The sequence below is a fragment of the Coloeus monedula genome, assembly GCF_965178545.1.
Source record: "Coloeus monedula genome assembly, chromosome: 21".
In the NCBI taxonomy this organism is placed as follows: Eukaryota; Metazoa; Chordata; class Aves; order Passeriformes; family Corvidae; genus Coloeus; species Coloeus monedula.
Genome location: NC_138801.1, coordinates 8867441 through 8881864, shown reverse-complemented (window position 1 = coordinate 8881864; position 14424 = coordinate 8867441). Strand labels below are relative to the sequence as shown.

The window sequence follows — 14424 nt, the reverse complement described above, 5'->3', positions numbered from 1 at the left end:
TAGAGATATATATATATATATGTATCCATAAGAAGATATATCTGTGGAATCAGATACAATCTGTATATACACAGATCTATTTATATCTGTCTCTCTAGATATAGATCTATAAATATAGATAAGGTCTATATCCAGATATATCCGTTTATAGATACACATATATCGCACACACACATTACAGACCATCAATCAACACTCAAAAGAGTGATTGAGCTGCTCACTAGCTACAAAAATTCACATAAAAACCACCAAAAAAAGAGCTTCCCCAAGGAGGATTGTGCTGGGTTCAAGTCCAAGGGCAGAGGGGTTGAGCCCCCTGAGGAGGCCTAAAGGTTGGGAAAGGGGTGGGATAGGGAATCCCAGGGAATCTCAGGAATCCCGGGGAATCCCAGGTATTGCTGCCCACACAGGCACAGAGGTAACACAGCTGCCAAGGGGGCTCGACCTGTGCAGGGCCCACACGAGGTCAGAGCATCCCCACAAGTGCTCAGGGTGGGGTGGCCACTGCCTTGGGGGGACACAGGCCCACCCCATTGGTCCCAAGGGATGCTGCAGGTCCCAGGAGATTTCTGCCCACGCCATCCCCCCCCTCCTGCAGCTTGAGGGGGTCCCAAAAACGGCCAGACAGACGGACAAGCCATGCAGGAACTGCAGGGAGAGCGGGAAGGGGGGTGGGAGCCAGGGCAGGACACCCTGGAGACACCTCCAGCCCTGCTGCCCCCAGACTTGGCAGGGAGCACCCAGTGCCGGGATGCTGAGGGGGCCCATCCTCCTCCTCCTCATGGCAGGGAGGCTTTGGAGGTGCTGGCGGGACCCTCAGAAGAGGCAGGAGCCGCGCAGGCCCCGCGCCCGGCCCAGCTCTGCGGCCAGTGCCCGGCTCATGCGGGTTGTGGTCAGCCTCACGCTCTGGGCAGCCTCCACGGCCCGGCTCAGTGACCAGTTCAGCTCCTCCAGCTCCTCCAGGTCCAGGCTCAGGCAGCGGTGGTGGCCCTGGGGCCGGGGGGGGCTCTCTGCCTGCCGGGGTCCCACGGGGACACCGAGGGGGACCCCGGCCAGGACTGGGGCTGAGGTAGGAACTGTGGGGGAGCAGTAGCTGGGAAGGAGAAGGGACATGGGCTCAGCATTGCTCAGTGGCTGTGGCCCCACACCACCTTATCTGCATCCCTCTTCCCCATCCCCTAAACACAGATCCCCCCCCCCCAACAGGAGCTGGTGGCCGTGTCACCCCATTGCCATGGGCAAGCCAGCGGGTCCCTGGGGGGGATGGACAACCCTGCACCCCTGGGGGATGCTGACCCCTTCCCTAAGCCCCCTCCCAGCCCCAGGGCATCCTTACAGCATGGAGGGCACATAAGGCACGAGGGGGACGGGTGCCAGGCAGACAGTGGCAGCGGTGGCAGCAGGGGTGGCTGCCAAGTACCAAAGGCCGCGTTGCTCCGGCTTCTTGGCTCCAACGCGGGGGCCTGGGGGACAGGTGCCACCAGGGCCACGCTCTGCTGAGGGGAGGGAGGTGGTTAGATGTACCCAGAAGGGTTAGGTGTCCCCAGGGGGGTTAGGTGTCCCCAGAGGCGTTAGGTGTCCCCAGGGCTGCGCATCGAGTGGCAGCCCCAGGTGCCATCACCCCCTGTGCCACACCAGGCAGCCACTGCTGGGTGAGCACACCTGAACCCCAGGTGCCAGGTGGCACCACTAGCTGCCACTTCTGTCCCAAAGCAGCGTCAGGGGGCTGAGGTTGTTCCCTGTCCCCCCACCCAGCCCCCACACAGGGATGAGCTGTGCCAGGCATGTGTCACCCTTGTCACCCACCAGATGTGGCTCTGTCCCTGCTGCCTGGTGCACCCACGGGTGCCCGGCAAGTGGGGCAGGACGTCCTCCTCGGGGTGCTGTGCTGGGGCTGCCAAGTGGCATCACCCCCCCCAAATCCACCTGTGGAGAGAGGAAATTGGGAATGTCCTGTGGGACCCAGCCAGGGATGTTTGGGAAGAGCTGAGGGGTTTGAGGGGGCTGATGGGATGGGAGGGAAGGGAAGGAGGGTCTGCAAAGGTGGGCTCTGCACTGGAACCTGGGACAGAGCTGGGGACAGGTGACACCGATCCCGGTGACACCAGGAATCCCAGGGAATCCCAGGAAACCCCAGCGAATCCCAGGAAACCCCAGGTATTTCTGCCCCCACAGGCACAGAGGTAACAGAGCTGCCAAGGGGGGACCTACACGAGGTCAGAGCATTCCCAGAGCTGCTCAGATTGGTCCCCCTGGGGATGGTGGGGTCTGGCTGAGGGACAGTGGGGACAGCCTCAGGCCATGAGGAGTGGGTTTTCTATTCCCTCCTTGAGTCTCCCCAGTTAATGAATTAATTAAAGTCGTTAGCAGCCGTTAGGGGTGGTAGGGAGAGCTGGAAGGGGCTGGGGGCCACTCACCTGATGCCATCCTGCCCCTGTGACATCGGGGACACCCCGAGGTGCCTGGCTCCTCTCGGGGTGCCGGGGTGGCACGTGGTGTCCCCGCCTGGTACCGTGTCCCTGCCAAAGCCCAGCGTGAGCACGGCCAGGGTCCCCGAGGCGAGGGTGGCCGCCCTCAGCCCCACCACCGAGCGCCAGCAGCACCCACCTGTGTACTGTCCCCGAAATGTCACCGCCCCCGGCGGGTTCCCACGGTGCCTCCGCAGGGACGGCGGTGCCCGGGGCCCGGCGGGTGAGGGCTCTGACCCCGAGGCTGCGGCGGAGGACAGGGAAGCGCGGCGGGATCCGCTGGGATCCTCCAGACCTGCAGGACCCGCCCGGGGCTGAGCGCTGAGGGGTCCCGTGGGACCACCAGGACCCAGCCCCACAGTCCTGCAGCCCCAGAACATCCTGCTCCGTTTGGGGAGGGGACGTGGTGTGCAGGGAGCAGCGCGTGTCCTCTGTCCCCTCTGTCCCCACCCTGGTGAGGTCCCACTTACCGAGGTCCAGCTCCGGCCTGTGCCGTGGCAGCGAAGCTGACCTCTCCCTCCATGTGGGTGTGACCCCGGGGGCCACCCTGCCCCGCACCGGGGGACTCGGGTCCCTGCGGAGGGGACAGAGATGCTGTCACCAGGCTGGCAGCCAAACCTCTCCCTGGTCACAGCAGAGGTGTGGACAGGCCGAGGCTGGGGGTGTCCCCACGCCGCCCCCACATGCCCAGGTCCCTCCTGCCACCTACCCCGAGGGTGCTGCATCCTGGGGGGACGATGGTCCGCTGGCCACTGGCGGCCTCCTGGCCGGGGTGCCACGGGGAGTGGCTTTTCCCTCGGGGTAGCTGCGGGAGCGGCGCAGACTCTCCTCCAGCCTCCGCCTCAGCCGCCACACCTCGTCCTGCAGCGCCCGGATGGCCTGGCTGCCCCAGGACAGATGTCACAGTGAGGGGGGCTGCAGCCAGCGGGGACCCCAACAGTGCTGGGTGCCCTGGGGGAGCACCAGCGACTCCCTCCCAGAACCCCCATCCCAGCACCAGCACCCAGCAGCTGTGACGCTCCCCAAAACCAAGCCTGGGGCTGGGCTGGGCTGGAGTCCGGTCTCAGCCGCCACATGGGTGCCCAGTGGGTGCCTTTGGGGGGTCCCTGTGTCACCCAGTGGGGTTTGAGGAGGTGGGGACACCGACACTCACTCGCGCTCCAGACGGGAGCCCAGGAGGTCACAGGGAGCCGGGTCGAGGGACGGCAGGTCGGGGGACAGGAGGGTGGGGGATGGCGTTTGGGGGGATGGCAGGGGGCTGGTTGGGCTCCTGGCCATGGCTGCAGGGTGGCCACCGGCGCTGGCACAGCTCCTGTCTCCCACCTCTGAGTCCGTGTGAGCTGGGGAGGAAGGGGAGCACAGCGAGCCAAGGTCAGAGAGCAGAGATTGGCACACACCTCCCTCCAGGAGGTTTGGGAACCCCAAAAACCAGAGCCACAGAGCCGGGGCCTCCCCAGATCTCTGTCCCTCGCCAAGCCCTGTGCACTCACTGCCATCACCGTCGGGGTCCGGCCCTGCCTCGCTGCTCTCGGCCCAGCGAGGGGGGGAGCTGCTCTGCGAGGGGCTGCTGGGGGGCAGCCGGGGCCCCCCTGTGCCCCCCGGGGGGTAGATGCCCATCAGTGCTGTCTCGGAGGGAAGCGGGGTCATCTCTCTCTTCCGTGGGGTGAGGAGGGTGGTGGGGATGGGGATGGACGGTCCCAGAGAGCCCGGAGTCCTGGGGAAGGGACAGGCAGCCCCCAGGGCTCATCCCGGGCCACGGGCACCCTGCACATCTCCAACCTCCCCTGAACCCCGCTCCCCACACCCTCACTGCCTCTCCTGCAGTGCCTGCTCCTCCTCAATCCCCCAAATCTCGCAGGCAGAGCCGAATTCCCGCAGGCAGGAGCGCGGGCCCTACCCTGTGCCAGCGGGATGGTGCTCGGGGGTGTGCACGGGGGGTGACACCCTGCTGGCCTCCGAGCCCACGAAGCCACTGTCGGTCTCTGGGGACACGATGCGCTGCTCCTGCAGAGGCACGGGGAGAGCAGGATCGGTGCCCAGCACCCCGGGACCCTCTGGGGGTGCAGGCAGGTGGGGTCCTGCAGTCGCAGGGACTCTCACCTTGCAGGGCCCGTGCTGGGTGGCAGCGCTGCCCGTCCCACTGCTGCGGCGGGACAGGGGCACCCGTGGTGGCCCAGGGACACCCAGCGGGGGCTTGGCAGAGGCTGGCGGCTCCTCAGCAGTGGCAGGGGATGGGTGGCCCCGTGTGTCGCCCAGGTTTGGGGGTCCTCTGGGGGGAAGTGTCGCAGCTCTTCTCTCCGGGAGGTGCCTGTGGGGACGGGATGGAGCAGGAATGATGGGGCAGAACAACCCCAAAGGTGACGAATGTCCTGGTGCAGCTCTGTCATGGAGGCCGTTTGCTCTGAGGTAAAACTGGAGACCCTGAGGTAAATCTGCTCACCCCTGCCTGGGGACTCGACTCGACAGCACTTACAGAGGGAGGCTCTCGATGTTGGCCCCCTCCTCGAGTGACCGGGTCCTGCAGGGGACCTTGCTGGGGCCACCATCCCCTGCTGTGGCTGCATCCACCTCCTCCTGGGACCCGCTCTCCGCCAGGCTCAGCTGCTCCAGGCTCAGTGACTCCGGTAAGGACTTGAAGTGCTGGTACCTGGGGGACCCACGTGTGGGTTTGGGGATGTGCTCCGTGCCCGTGTCCCCACTGCCCCGCTGCCAGGGCACTCACTGCTCCAGCAGGTCCCCGAAATCCTCCTCCACTTGGCGCTGCTTGTGCCACAGGGGCCAGGGCAGCCCCCCTGCCACCCCCTCGCTGTCCCCCGCTGTCCCCCGGGGACTCTCCACCAGCGCAGGGCTCTGCTGGGCACAGCAAAAGAGGCTGAGAGAGGCAACCCCCACAACTGCAGTGGGGTGGGGAACCTTTGCACCCCCAGCTCACCTCGGGGCGGGGGGAGTGGACGACCGGCGGTGGGGACGGGGCTGCGGGGCAGCGGGGCTGCGGGGGGGGCTGCGGGAGGGGCTGCCGCCTGCCCCCCGGCTCCAGCCGCTCTTTCAGCCCCTCCAGGCGCAGCCCCAGGCGGTAAATCTCCCCTTCCACCACCCTGCAAGACACCAGCCATCAGTGCAGGGGGGACAGCGACCCCCGGGGACTCTCCGGGGGCTCTGGGGAGGGGGGTGGCAGGGGGATCGAGCACGTACCGGTCAGGATCAAAACCCCCCGCAGCCCCCGGGAGCTGCTGCCGGCCCCGCAGGTATTCCCGCTCCAGCGCATCCTGTGCGTCCTTCAGCATCCTCATCCTCTGCGGCACAAGGGTGCGGGGTCCGAGCCTGCCCACTCGGCTCCGGGCACCGCCACCCCCCTGCTCCTGCCAGGGCTGGGCTGGTGGTCCGGGAAGGGGCTGACGCACCTGGAGCTGTTCCGAGGGTGTGGGAGTCCCTGCACGCATCCAGCTTTCGAAGGATTCCACCTGGCCGGGATTGCACGGGCTGAGCCCGGCCCTGCAGCCCCCCCCTCCGCAGCTCCCCCCAGACCCCCTCCCTGCCGCCCCCCATATGCAGCATCCCCACAGACTGCTCCAGAGCAATCCCCCACCGCAGACCCCTCCCCAGCCCTTCCTTCCTTCCTTCCCAGCTCCTTCCCAGCACTGCACAACACTCCCGCTCCCCACAGGCCCCTCTGGCAGCATCTCCCCCAACCCTCCAATCCAGACCCCCTCCCCAGCTCGCCCCAGCACCCTCCTCAAACCCCCTCTGCCCCCAGCCCCCCCCCAGCTCACCACCATAACCTCCCTCCCCTCAGGCTCCCCAGAACCCCCCCAAATCCCCTCCCTGCAGCCCCCACAGACCCCACCAGCACTGTCCCCAAGAGCCCTCCTCCATGCAGCCCCTCTAAAGCCCCCTCCAGCCCCTTCCCGCATCCCCCCAAGTCCTCCTCCCGGCCCCCCCAGTAGGCCCCCGGTCCTTACCTGTGCCTGCAGCCTGCGGCTCTGCCCCGCCAGCGCCCGGGTGAGCCGGGGGCCGGGGCAGCAGCACGGCCCGGGGCAGGCGGGGCAGCCCCCCCCGGGCGGAGGAGGGGACCGAGGTTGGGGTGAACCCCCCCGCTCTGACGGTCCCGAGGCTGCAGCTGCGAGAAAACACGAGGACAAAGTGACCCCGCAGCACCGGTGACGGCAGCGTGAGGAAGGGGCTGCGGGGGAGCATCCCCCCCCCAGAACCGGAGCAGGAGGGCGGCGAGCGGGACAAGGGACACGGATCAACACACCTGCACCTGGCGGGGCTGGGGCTGCGGCCGGGGCTGTGGCCATGCCCAGAGCCGCTGTCCGCGCCTGCGGGATGCTGAGGGTCATCACCCGGCACCCGGTGGCCACGGTGCCCACGGCGAGGCTGCGGCTGGGCTGCGGTGGGTCGGAGAACAGGCTCACCTGGGCAGGGAGAGCGGGTTCGGGAACTCAGCCTGCACCGTGCCCCGGGGACACCCCGGGCACAGCAGGGGAGAGGGGTGAAGGCGGCGACACGCGTGGGGGGGGGCGGTTGGCACAGCCCTGCCTCAGTTTCCCCACCCGCGCAGGGCGGGAGGTGGCGGAGGTGACCCGGGGACGCGCTTCCGCCTGTAACCCTGCCATCTCAGGGACGCGCCCCGCCATTCCGGGGACAATCCGGCTCAGCCACCGCCCTGGCACGGAGGGGACCCTGCCAGGCGAGGGGGGCACGGTGGCCCCCCAGTCTCAACCCCCTCTCCCTGGGCTGGGACTGCTCAACCGCAGCTCCCCGGGAGGAGGAAGAGGAGGGGGGCCGGGGGAGGAAGACACAACAGATAAACTCAGGGAGAAGCGAGCAGAGTGAGGACCCCCCCCCCCAGGCACCCTGACCCCCCACCCACCCTGGCGCCCAGGCGCAGCTGGTCGATGGTGTTCTCAGCCTCGGCGTACTTGGTCAGCAGCTTGTGGTAGTCGTCCTGTGGGGAGGGGACAGCAATGGGTGACAGCGGGGGGAGGGGGAATGCCCGAGGGGTGGGTGATAAAAAGGGGAGGCAGCCTTGAGTGGGGTGCGGAAACCTCCCCCTCCAGAACACCCGACCCATCTGTGGCCCCCGTTTCTCCATGCGGGGAGAGCTCCCCTCTTCTCCCAGGGGGACAAGCATCCTGAGGGTGACAAACTGTGGGGGGGTGATCAGCATCCCAGGGGGACACGAGCATCCTGTCCCCAGCCTGAGCGCTGCCCACATCCCTGCTCCTTCCCTCCTCGCCAGCTCCAAGCAGGACCGGGAAGGGGTGACCAGCACCAACCCCCCCATCGGTGTCCCAGAGACAGCGACACCTCCATTTCCCCTGCACCCCCTGCTGCTCCCAGCCCGGATTCCCTCCCAGTTCGCCCTCTCTGGCTGAACTGGGGGGAGCCGGGCGTTACCTGGAGCTGCTGCACCAGCGCCGTGGCTTGTCTGGGGGACCTGAACTCCTGCGGCAGCGCGGCCGTGCTGGGGGGCTGCGAAGGGACCCCCTCCCCATTGCTCAGCAGCACCTCCCGCACGATTTCGGCCGGAGATTTGAAGCCGATGGGGCCGCCGGGGCCGCGGGGGCGGGCGGGCAGCACCCGGCCCCGGGGTGGGCGGTAGCTCTGGTCGAACTTCACCCGCGCCTCCACCTTGGAGAGGTCGGGCAGGGGGTGGTTGAGGCGCCCTCGGCCGTACTGGGTGCCCTCGGTGCCCGTTCCCGAGGGATCCCTCGTCCCCTTGCCACCCGCTCGCCTCCTGGGGCTCAGGGACCGGGACTGCCGGGCGGGCTTGGGCGGCACCACGGCGGGCGCTGCTTTCTTGGGCACTCGGGATCTGTCGTGCCCTTGGGCTGCCGGGGGGTTCCCGGTGTCTCGAGGCTCCCCGGTGGGTGCCAAGCCGGCGGTGCTGGGGGCTGGCAGCCCTGTGCCAGCTGTCTGCGGCTCGGGGACAGGCTCAGGGCTGGGGTCATCGGTGGAGAGCTGCAGAGGGAGGCTCCGTCTCGGGGTCCACTCCTGCCTGTGCCCCCCGATGGTGTCGCCGGCCGTGCCCCAGCCCCGGTGCTGGCGGGACGGGGTGGCAGGGCCAGGGCTGGTGTCCGACAGCCCTGAGATGTCCCCCCCGTCCGTGCTGCAGCCCCGGGGCTGGCGGAGAGCCCGGCCGTCCCTCAGCACCTCGGGGCTGCCGCTGGAGCCCGAGCCCCAGCGGCCCTCCGAGGACAGCTCGGGGTAGGGCTCCCCATCGCTCTCCGCCCCCCAGGGCCCCTCGCTCCCCCCGGAGCTGCCCCGCTCCTCATCCTCCTGGGCCAGGTCCTGCCGTGGGTGCCAGCGCCCCTCGTCTGCCGGGGACCCCTCCTCCAGGTCCTCACTGTCACCTGCAAAACACCCGCACCGCGGGGCTGTCGCCACCCAGACCCAGTCGGTGGCCCCGTCCCCCTCGCAGCGCCCTTGGCTCCAGCAGCTCCTGGGACATTTGGGACCACCCTTTTTGGGCAGGAGGGAGGGCAGGACTCACCCCACGGTGGGCTCCTGGCAGCCTCCCCCAGGCCGATGACCCCATCCTCGTCCATCCGCCTTTCAAAGTCGTCTTCTTCCTCCTCCTCCTCCTCCTCCTCGCCGTGCCAGCGCGTCAGCTCTGTTTGTGTCCAGCGCAGCCATGGTGCCGGGCTGGCCATGGCCGCGGGCGCGCCGGCCCCGTCACTTGTGCCGCTTCATGGCCCGGCGGCGGTGGCGGCGGGCTGGGGACCTTCCTTGTCGCGAATGTAGGTCACAGCATCGCCGCCGCGTCCTGGGGGGGCCGGGGGAGAGGGAGGGATGCTCAGCGGGACATGGTGGGCTCTGCTTGAGGTGTCTCCCCCACGCTGGTGGGGTTTGCCGTGTCCCCCAAATCGCGGGGACAACACCAATCCCCGATGATGGGGGGGGGACGCCCTCGGATCAGGCCCCCCCGCTCTGCATGCCACCACGAAGCTGGAGCTGCCACATCGCTCACAGCCGTGAGGTCCTCGTGGGGAAAGGCCACCTCTCAGGGCCACCCCAAAAGGTTTGTCCCCCTTGCAGGGAACACCCAGCCCGTGCTGGCACCCTGTGGATGTCACCCCAGCTGGGCAGCCGCAGCACCCTGGTGATCACCAGCAGTGCTGATGGGGAGGGGGCAGGAGCACCCCAAGACCCCTCTGGATTGTGGGGGCTGACAGTGAGAGGGATCCCAGCAGAGACCTGGCACACTCATTCCACAGATGACCCCAAAGCAGGAGCTCCCCCCTCACCCCCTCCCAGGAGCTCCAGCAGCAGCCGGAGGAACGCCGGATGCTGAAACCCCAAATGTGGGGTGTGGCAAGAAAGGCCGCGGGGTTTTCCCAGCGATGTCCCCTCTGCAAGATTTGAACCCTATAAGCCCAAATTTTGGCCATGAAAGGCCACAGCAGGCTCAACCAGCCCCATGCAGGGGACACTCACCCTGTACCAGCATCCCCAGGACAGCCCCATTACTGTGACCCCATGGGGAGTCCTTCCGAGCACCCCAAAACCTTCCTGTGCCTGTGAGGCAGCCGAGCTTTTGCAGAAGGAGGAAATGATGTTTCCTGCAAGTTTGCAGGTGGCCACAAAAGTTTTAACCCCATCCGGCCCTGCGCAGTGGGGGCTGAACCCTCCTCCTGCAGCATTTTCCACCAAAACCTTTGTTTTTTAATCCAGTTCAGAGCAAAATGCTGTGGGAAGGCAGGGGAGGGAGATCCCTGGGACCGTCAGCAGCTGGTCTAAAGACATCAGCATGGGGATCTTCCAGGAGACCCAAAATTAAGCCTAAAAGCGCCAAAATTCAGCCAGGTGGAGCCTCCCTTTGGAAATCTGGGGAAATTTCCAAGGCTGGGGTCCAGCTGGCCCCATCCTGGGACACTGCTCACAATCCCAGGGGTGCTGTGGCAGGACCCAGGCTCTGAGGCCCGTCCTGGCACATTTGCAGGCAGACAATTAAGGCAGCTCGTTACTGTGTAATTAGTGGCACGCAGAGGACAGCTTGACGAGCTAATGAAACCGAAGCACAGTGCCTGGGGTGGCTGCTCTCAGCCAGAGGGTGCTGCGGTGATTTTGGGGTGCTGCTGCCTCAGGGATGATGGTGATGAGGTGTAAACCTATCCATGGCACCCACATGCTCCAGGAAAAGTCCTCTAACCCACTCCCAAGCCTCAGATCTGCAAATTCCCTGGGTGTTTGTGAGGTTTGGGGTTATTTTCCAGCAGCACCTGGCATCAAGGGCATCGTCCTTGCACCTGCCTTGCTCCCAACCCTGCCTGCATCCTTGGGGCATTCCAGGCAGGAGCAAAGCCCAAAGCATCCCTTAGGGTCTTGCAAACCTCCTGGGGGGGGGGGTTTACATGAGGTTTTTCCCCACACACCGAGGGGTAACTCCATTCTCCACACCTGGAGATGATCCACAGCTTCTCCTGGCACCGGGAAGGACGGGGCTGCCTGTGGGATGCTTTGGGCTCTGAGCTAATGAAACCAAAGAGGGATTTTGGCTTTAGCTCCTCCCTGAGCTGGGATGTTTCCAGCACGACGTCCTCACTCACATCCCAGAGATCTCCCCCCTCAAAGTGCCTCCTATCCCACCTTGAGCCCTGCAGGATCCCAGAGCGATGGGGAGCCCCAAACAGCACCCCCAGCATTCCCAGAAGGAGAGTGCTGGGTGAAAGCAGCCTGTGCTGCTGTTTTATCCCTTTATCTTGGCATAAAGGGTTAAAACATTCCCTACCCATTTCTGGTGGTTCTTTAAAGAGATTTTGCATCTCTTGAAGGAGGCCATGCCTCACCCACACACCATTGGCTGTCACCCCATTTCTGAGCAGCGGTCTCACGTGCACAGTCCACAGCAGCCATAGTCTGCAGGATCCACTTCCAGACCCAGCCACATTTATGGCTTTCCCAGAAAGTCCCTCTGCTGATGGTCACGGGGTGGCAAGAGTGAAAAAGCTCGGATTTTTTTCACCCCCTCTAAGTGATTTTCTCACTGTTATGGGAGCACAGAAAAGCTTGAAAAATGATGTGGCTCTGTGCTCAGCAGCCACAAAGCAAACACAAACAACCCCAAATGTGTGTGCATAAATACATCCACATATTTTAATTTTCCTCTTTGAAAGCCAGGATTTTTGCAACAGGGCAACTGCAAGAAGAGCTAAAAAGAAATGTAAAGGCCTCAGCTAGAAAACTCTGACCTCTGCTGTGCCCCAGCCCCTCAGCCCCTCTCCTGCCCCACAAATCTCAGCCAAATTATGAAGGGAGGGATGCTCCCAGCAGCGATGAGTGCTGCCAGGTCTCTGCCTGTCCCTGCCCTCAGCTCCAAACCCCTGATCCTTTCCGTGGGCAGCGATCCCATCCCCATCCTGCTCCCTGCCCAGTGGGAAAGGCGGAGGTGCGAGGTCAGCCCGCCCAGCTCGTTACACGTGTGCGGCAGGGAGGCAGCAGCAACCAAGGCCAGCACGAAGCCATCGTGGCTCCTGGGTTTATGAGCGGTGACAGCGGAGGAGACAGGAGCATCCTCCGCCCCAGGGCTCGCTCGGTGACAGGGAGGGGGGGACAGCGCTGCTGTCACTCTGCCTTCACTGCCTTGTCAACCCTGGGCACAGCAGGCAGGGCTGGGGGGGCTCTAAACCCCACACCTCCATCCCCACAACCCCTGAGGCACGGGAAATAACCCCCCTTCCCTGTGCCCCCCAAATCACTTGCCTGCGAGGGGTTAAAGCCCCCCTGCACATCTGGGATGCTGAGGGAGCTTAATCCCCGTCCCAGGCAAAAGATGGATATTTTGAGTCTCGTTTAAGGAGGTTTGAAGGAGGCCAGAACGGCTTCGGGCTGGAACTTGGCAAGGGGCGTCTGCGCTCCAGGAGGGAGGAATTCGTGGTGTATAAACCCTTTTTTAAAGCCCACAGAGTCCCGTTTTTATAGGCATGAAAGAGGGCAGAGAAGCGGAAACGCTGCGTTCTGAGTTTGCATTATTTCCTACCAGAACAAGAGAGGCACCATCGCAGCGAGGAAGAGCCTGACAAACCTCCCTGGTCCTCTGGAAGCACATGCCTGTCACCATCACTGCGACGCCCACGTGTCACCTCAATTCCAGCGGCTGGAGGGGCCATGTCCCTCCCAGATCCCCCACGGAAAGGCACCAAAACCCCGTGGAAATGTCATTTTCCCATCACTTGCACTGAAGCAAAGCCCCACAGCAGGACAGGGAACTCCTCTTTCCTACCTCCCCCTGGCACAGGGACCCTCCTGTCCTCGCTGGGGACACTCTGGGTGCATCCCCAGGGCTGAACTCCAGCACACCAGCACAGCCAGGGTTGGATGGCCATAATTCCCGTGAAGGACAGCCCTAATCCCTGTCTGGAGAGCGCTGCCGCTGTCACCGCGCCACAGCCGGTGGCACCGAGATCCCTTCTTAGCACAGGGCAGCCAGAGGCAGCGGGGACACGGCAGGGCAGGTGGCCGAGGAGATTGTGCTGGGGTGAACCAGCCACAGCTTCTCTGGGTAGCCTCTGCCAGGGCTTCACCACCCTCACAGGGAAGAATTTCTCCCCAATATCCCATCTAATCCTGCCCTTTGTCAGTTTGAAGCCATCCACCGCATCCTGTCACTCCAGGCCCTTGTCCCAAGTCCCTCTGCAGCTCTCCTGGAGCCCCTTTAGGCACTGGAAAGTACTCTAAGAGCTCCCTGAAGCTTTTTCATCCAGAGGCTGAAGAGCCCCAGCTCTCCCAGCCTGTACAGACAATGCCGTGCTTTCCGGCAGCCCTTGAACTTTAAGAACCGATTTCAGCCCTGCCCTGAAGGTACCGAAAGGCTGCGGCTGAGCACGGGACACCCACGACACCCGCGGGCACCCGCCGGCTGCCAGGATCACGGCTGCCTTTGAAATAAAACACGGAACTGAAGCTGAACGCTGCTGCCCCGGCGACTTCCTCGGAGGAGCCGCCGGCAGCCACCCGGCCCCGCAGCCTCCGCCGAGCCCCGGCCGTGCCTCCGAGCCGCCTCCGCAGCCCCTGACGAAACTCTCCCGGAATCCTCCGGCCCCGGCGGGGAGGAGGCACCGCCAGGAGAAAAGTTATGACAAGTTTCCTCGGGGCCACGAAGGCTGCGATGGCGTGGGGAGGGCACGCCTCGGCCAGGAGCGGCGTGTCCCGCATCCTTCCCGGCGTGTCCCGCATCCTTCCCGGCGTGTTCCGCATCCCTCCCGGCGTGTTCCGCATCCCTCTCGGCGTGTCCCATCTCCTCGGCCGCAGGGACCCCGCCAGGGCTGGGGGCTCTCCTCCTCCACCCAGGGACCCCGAGCAGCTCCCGGCTGCGGGCCAGCCCTGCCCGAGCCGCGCTCAGCAGAGCCGGGGGCTCTGGATGCGGCCCCGGAACGGGGCCCGCGGGCTGTGCCTCCAGCTGTGTCTCCAGCTGTGCTCCGGCGGCGCCCCGGGGCCCCTCTCCTTCCTTCCAGCTGCAGCAGGCGGCTTGCAGGGGGCAGCCGAGCCATTCCCGGCCCCCCCGGGCACAGCTGGGGCACATCTGGCCCGAGGGCACCGCTGGAGAGACACCCCCCGCCCCGCGAGCGCCCCGCGCTGCCCACCTGTAGGGAGAGCCCGGCGGGCGCCTCCTCGGCCGGCGCTGGGCGGCTCCGGTCCCGATCCCGATCCCGGTGCCGATTGTGATCCCGATCCCGGTCCCGACCCCGGTCCCGGCCCGGCCCCGCCGGACAAAAGCGCGGCCCGCGGCGCCAGGGGGCGTGGCCTCCCTTGATTAGCATATCCGCCGCACTCCGCCAATCCGCGCCCCGAGCGGGAGGTCGTTAGCATAACCCCCGCCCACTCTATATTTGCATAGCCCGCGGCTGGCACCCAATCAGAGCCGCGGTGGGCGGACTCATTGGCATAATTTATGCAGCGCGGGCACCCCCTGGCGGGGCGCTGCCCATTCCCCGAATCCCATGGGACGGGACGG

The 14424-nt window shown here is 65.5% G+C and overlaps 1 protein-coding gene across 1 annotated transcript; it reads right to left on the bottom strand.

The window, feature by feature from the left end:
- Nucleotides 1–816: 816 nt before the first annotated feature.
- AKNA (AT-hook transcription factor) lies at nucleotides 817–13688 on the bottom strand (the record flags this gene model as incomplete). The annotated part of the gene is given in 25 exon segments (XM_082295491.1): nucleotides 817–1093; nucleotides 1337–1496; nucleotides 1807–1926; nucleotides 2418–2519; nucleotides 2608–2763; nucleotides 2939–3042; nucleotides 3178–3351; nucleotides 3622–3808; nucleotides 3959–4182; nucleotides 4366–4472; nucleotides 4569–4776; nucleotides 4942–5115; nucleotides 5191–5318; nucleotides 5401–5563; nucleotides 5661–5761; nucleotides 5870–5929; nucleotides 6428–6585; nucleotides 6724–6883; nucleotides 7342–7416; nucleotides 7869–8824; nucleotides 8965–9138; nucleotides 9141–9195; nucleotides 9197–9237; nucleotides 11793–11944; nucleotides 13276–13688. Coding segments are annotated over 25 exon segments (4629 nt in total).
- Nucleotides 13689–14424: the final 736 nt, after the last annotated feature.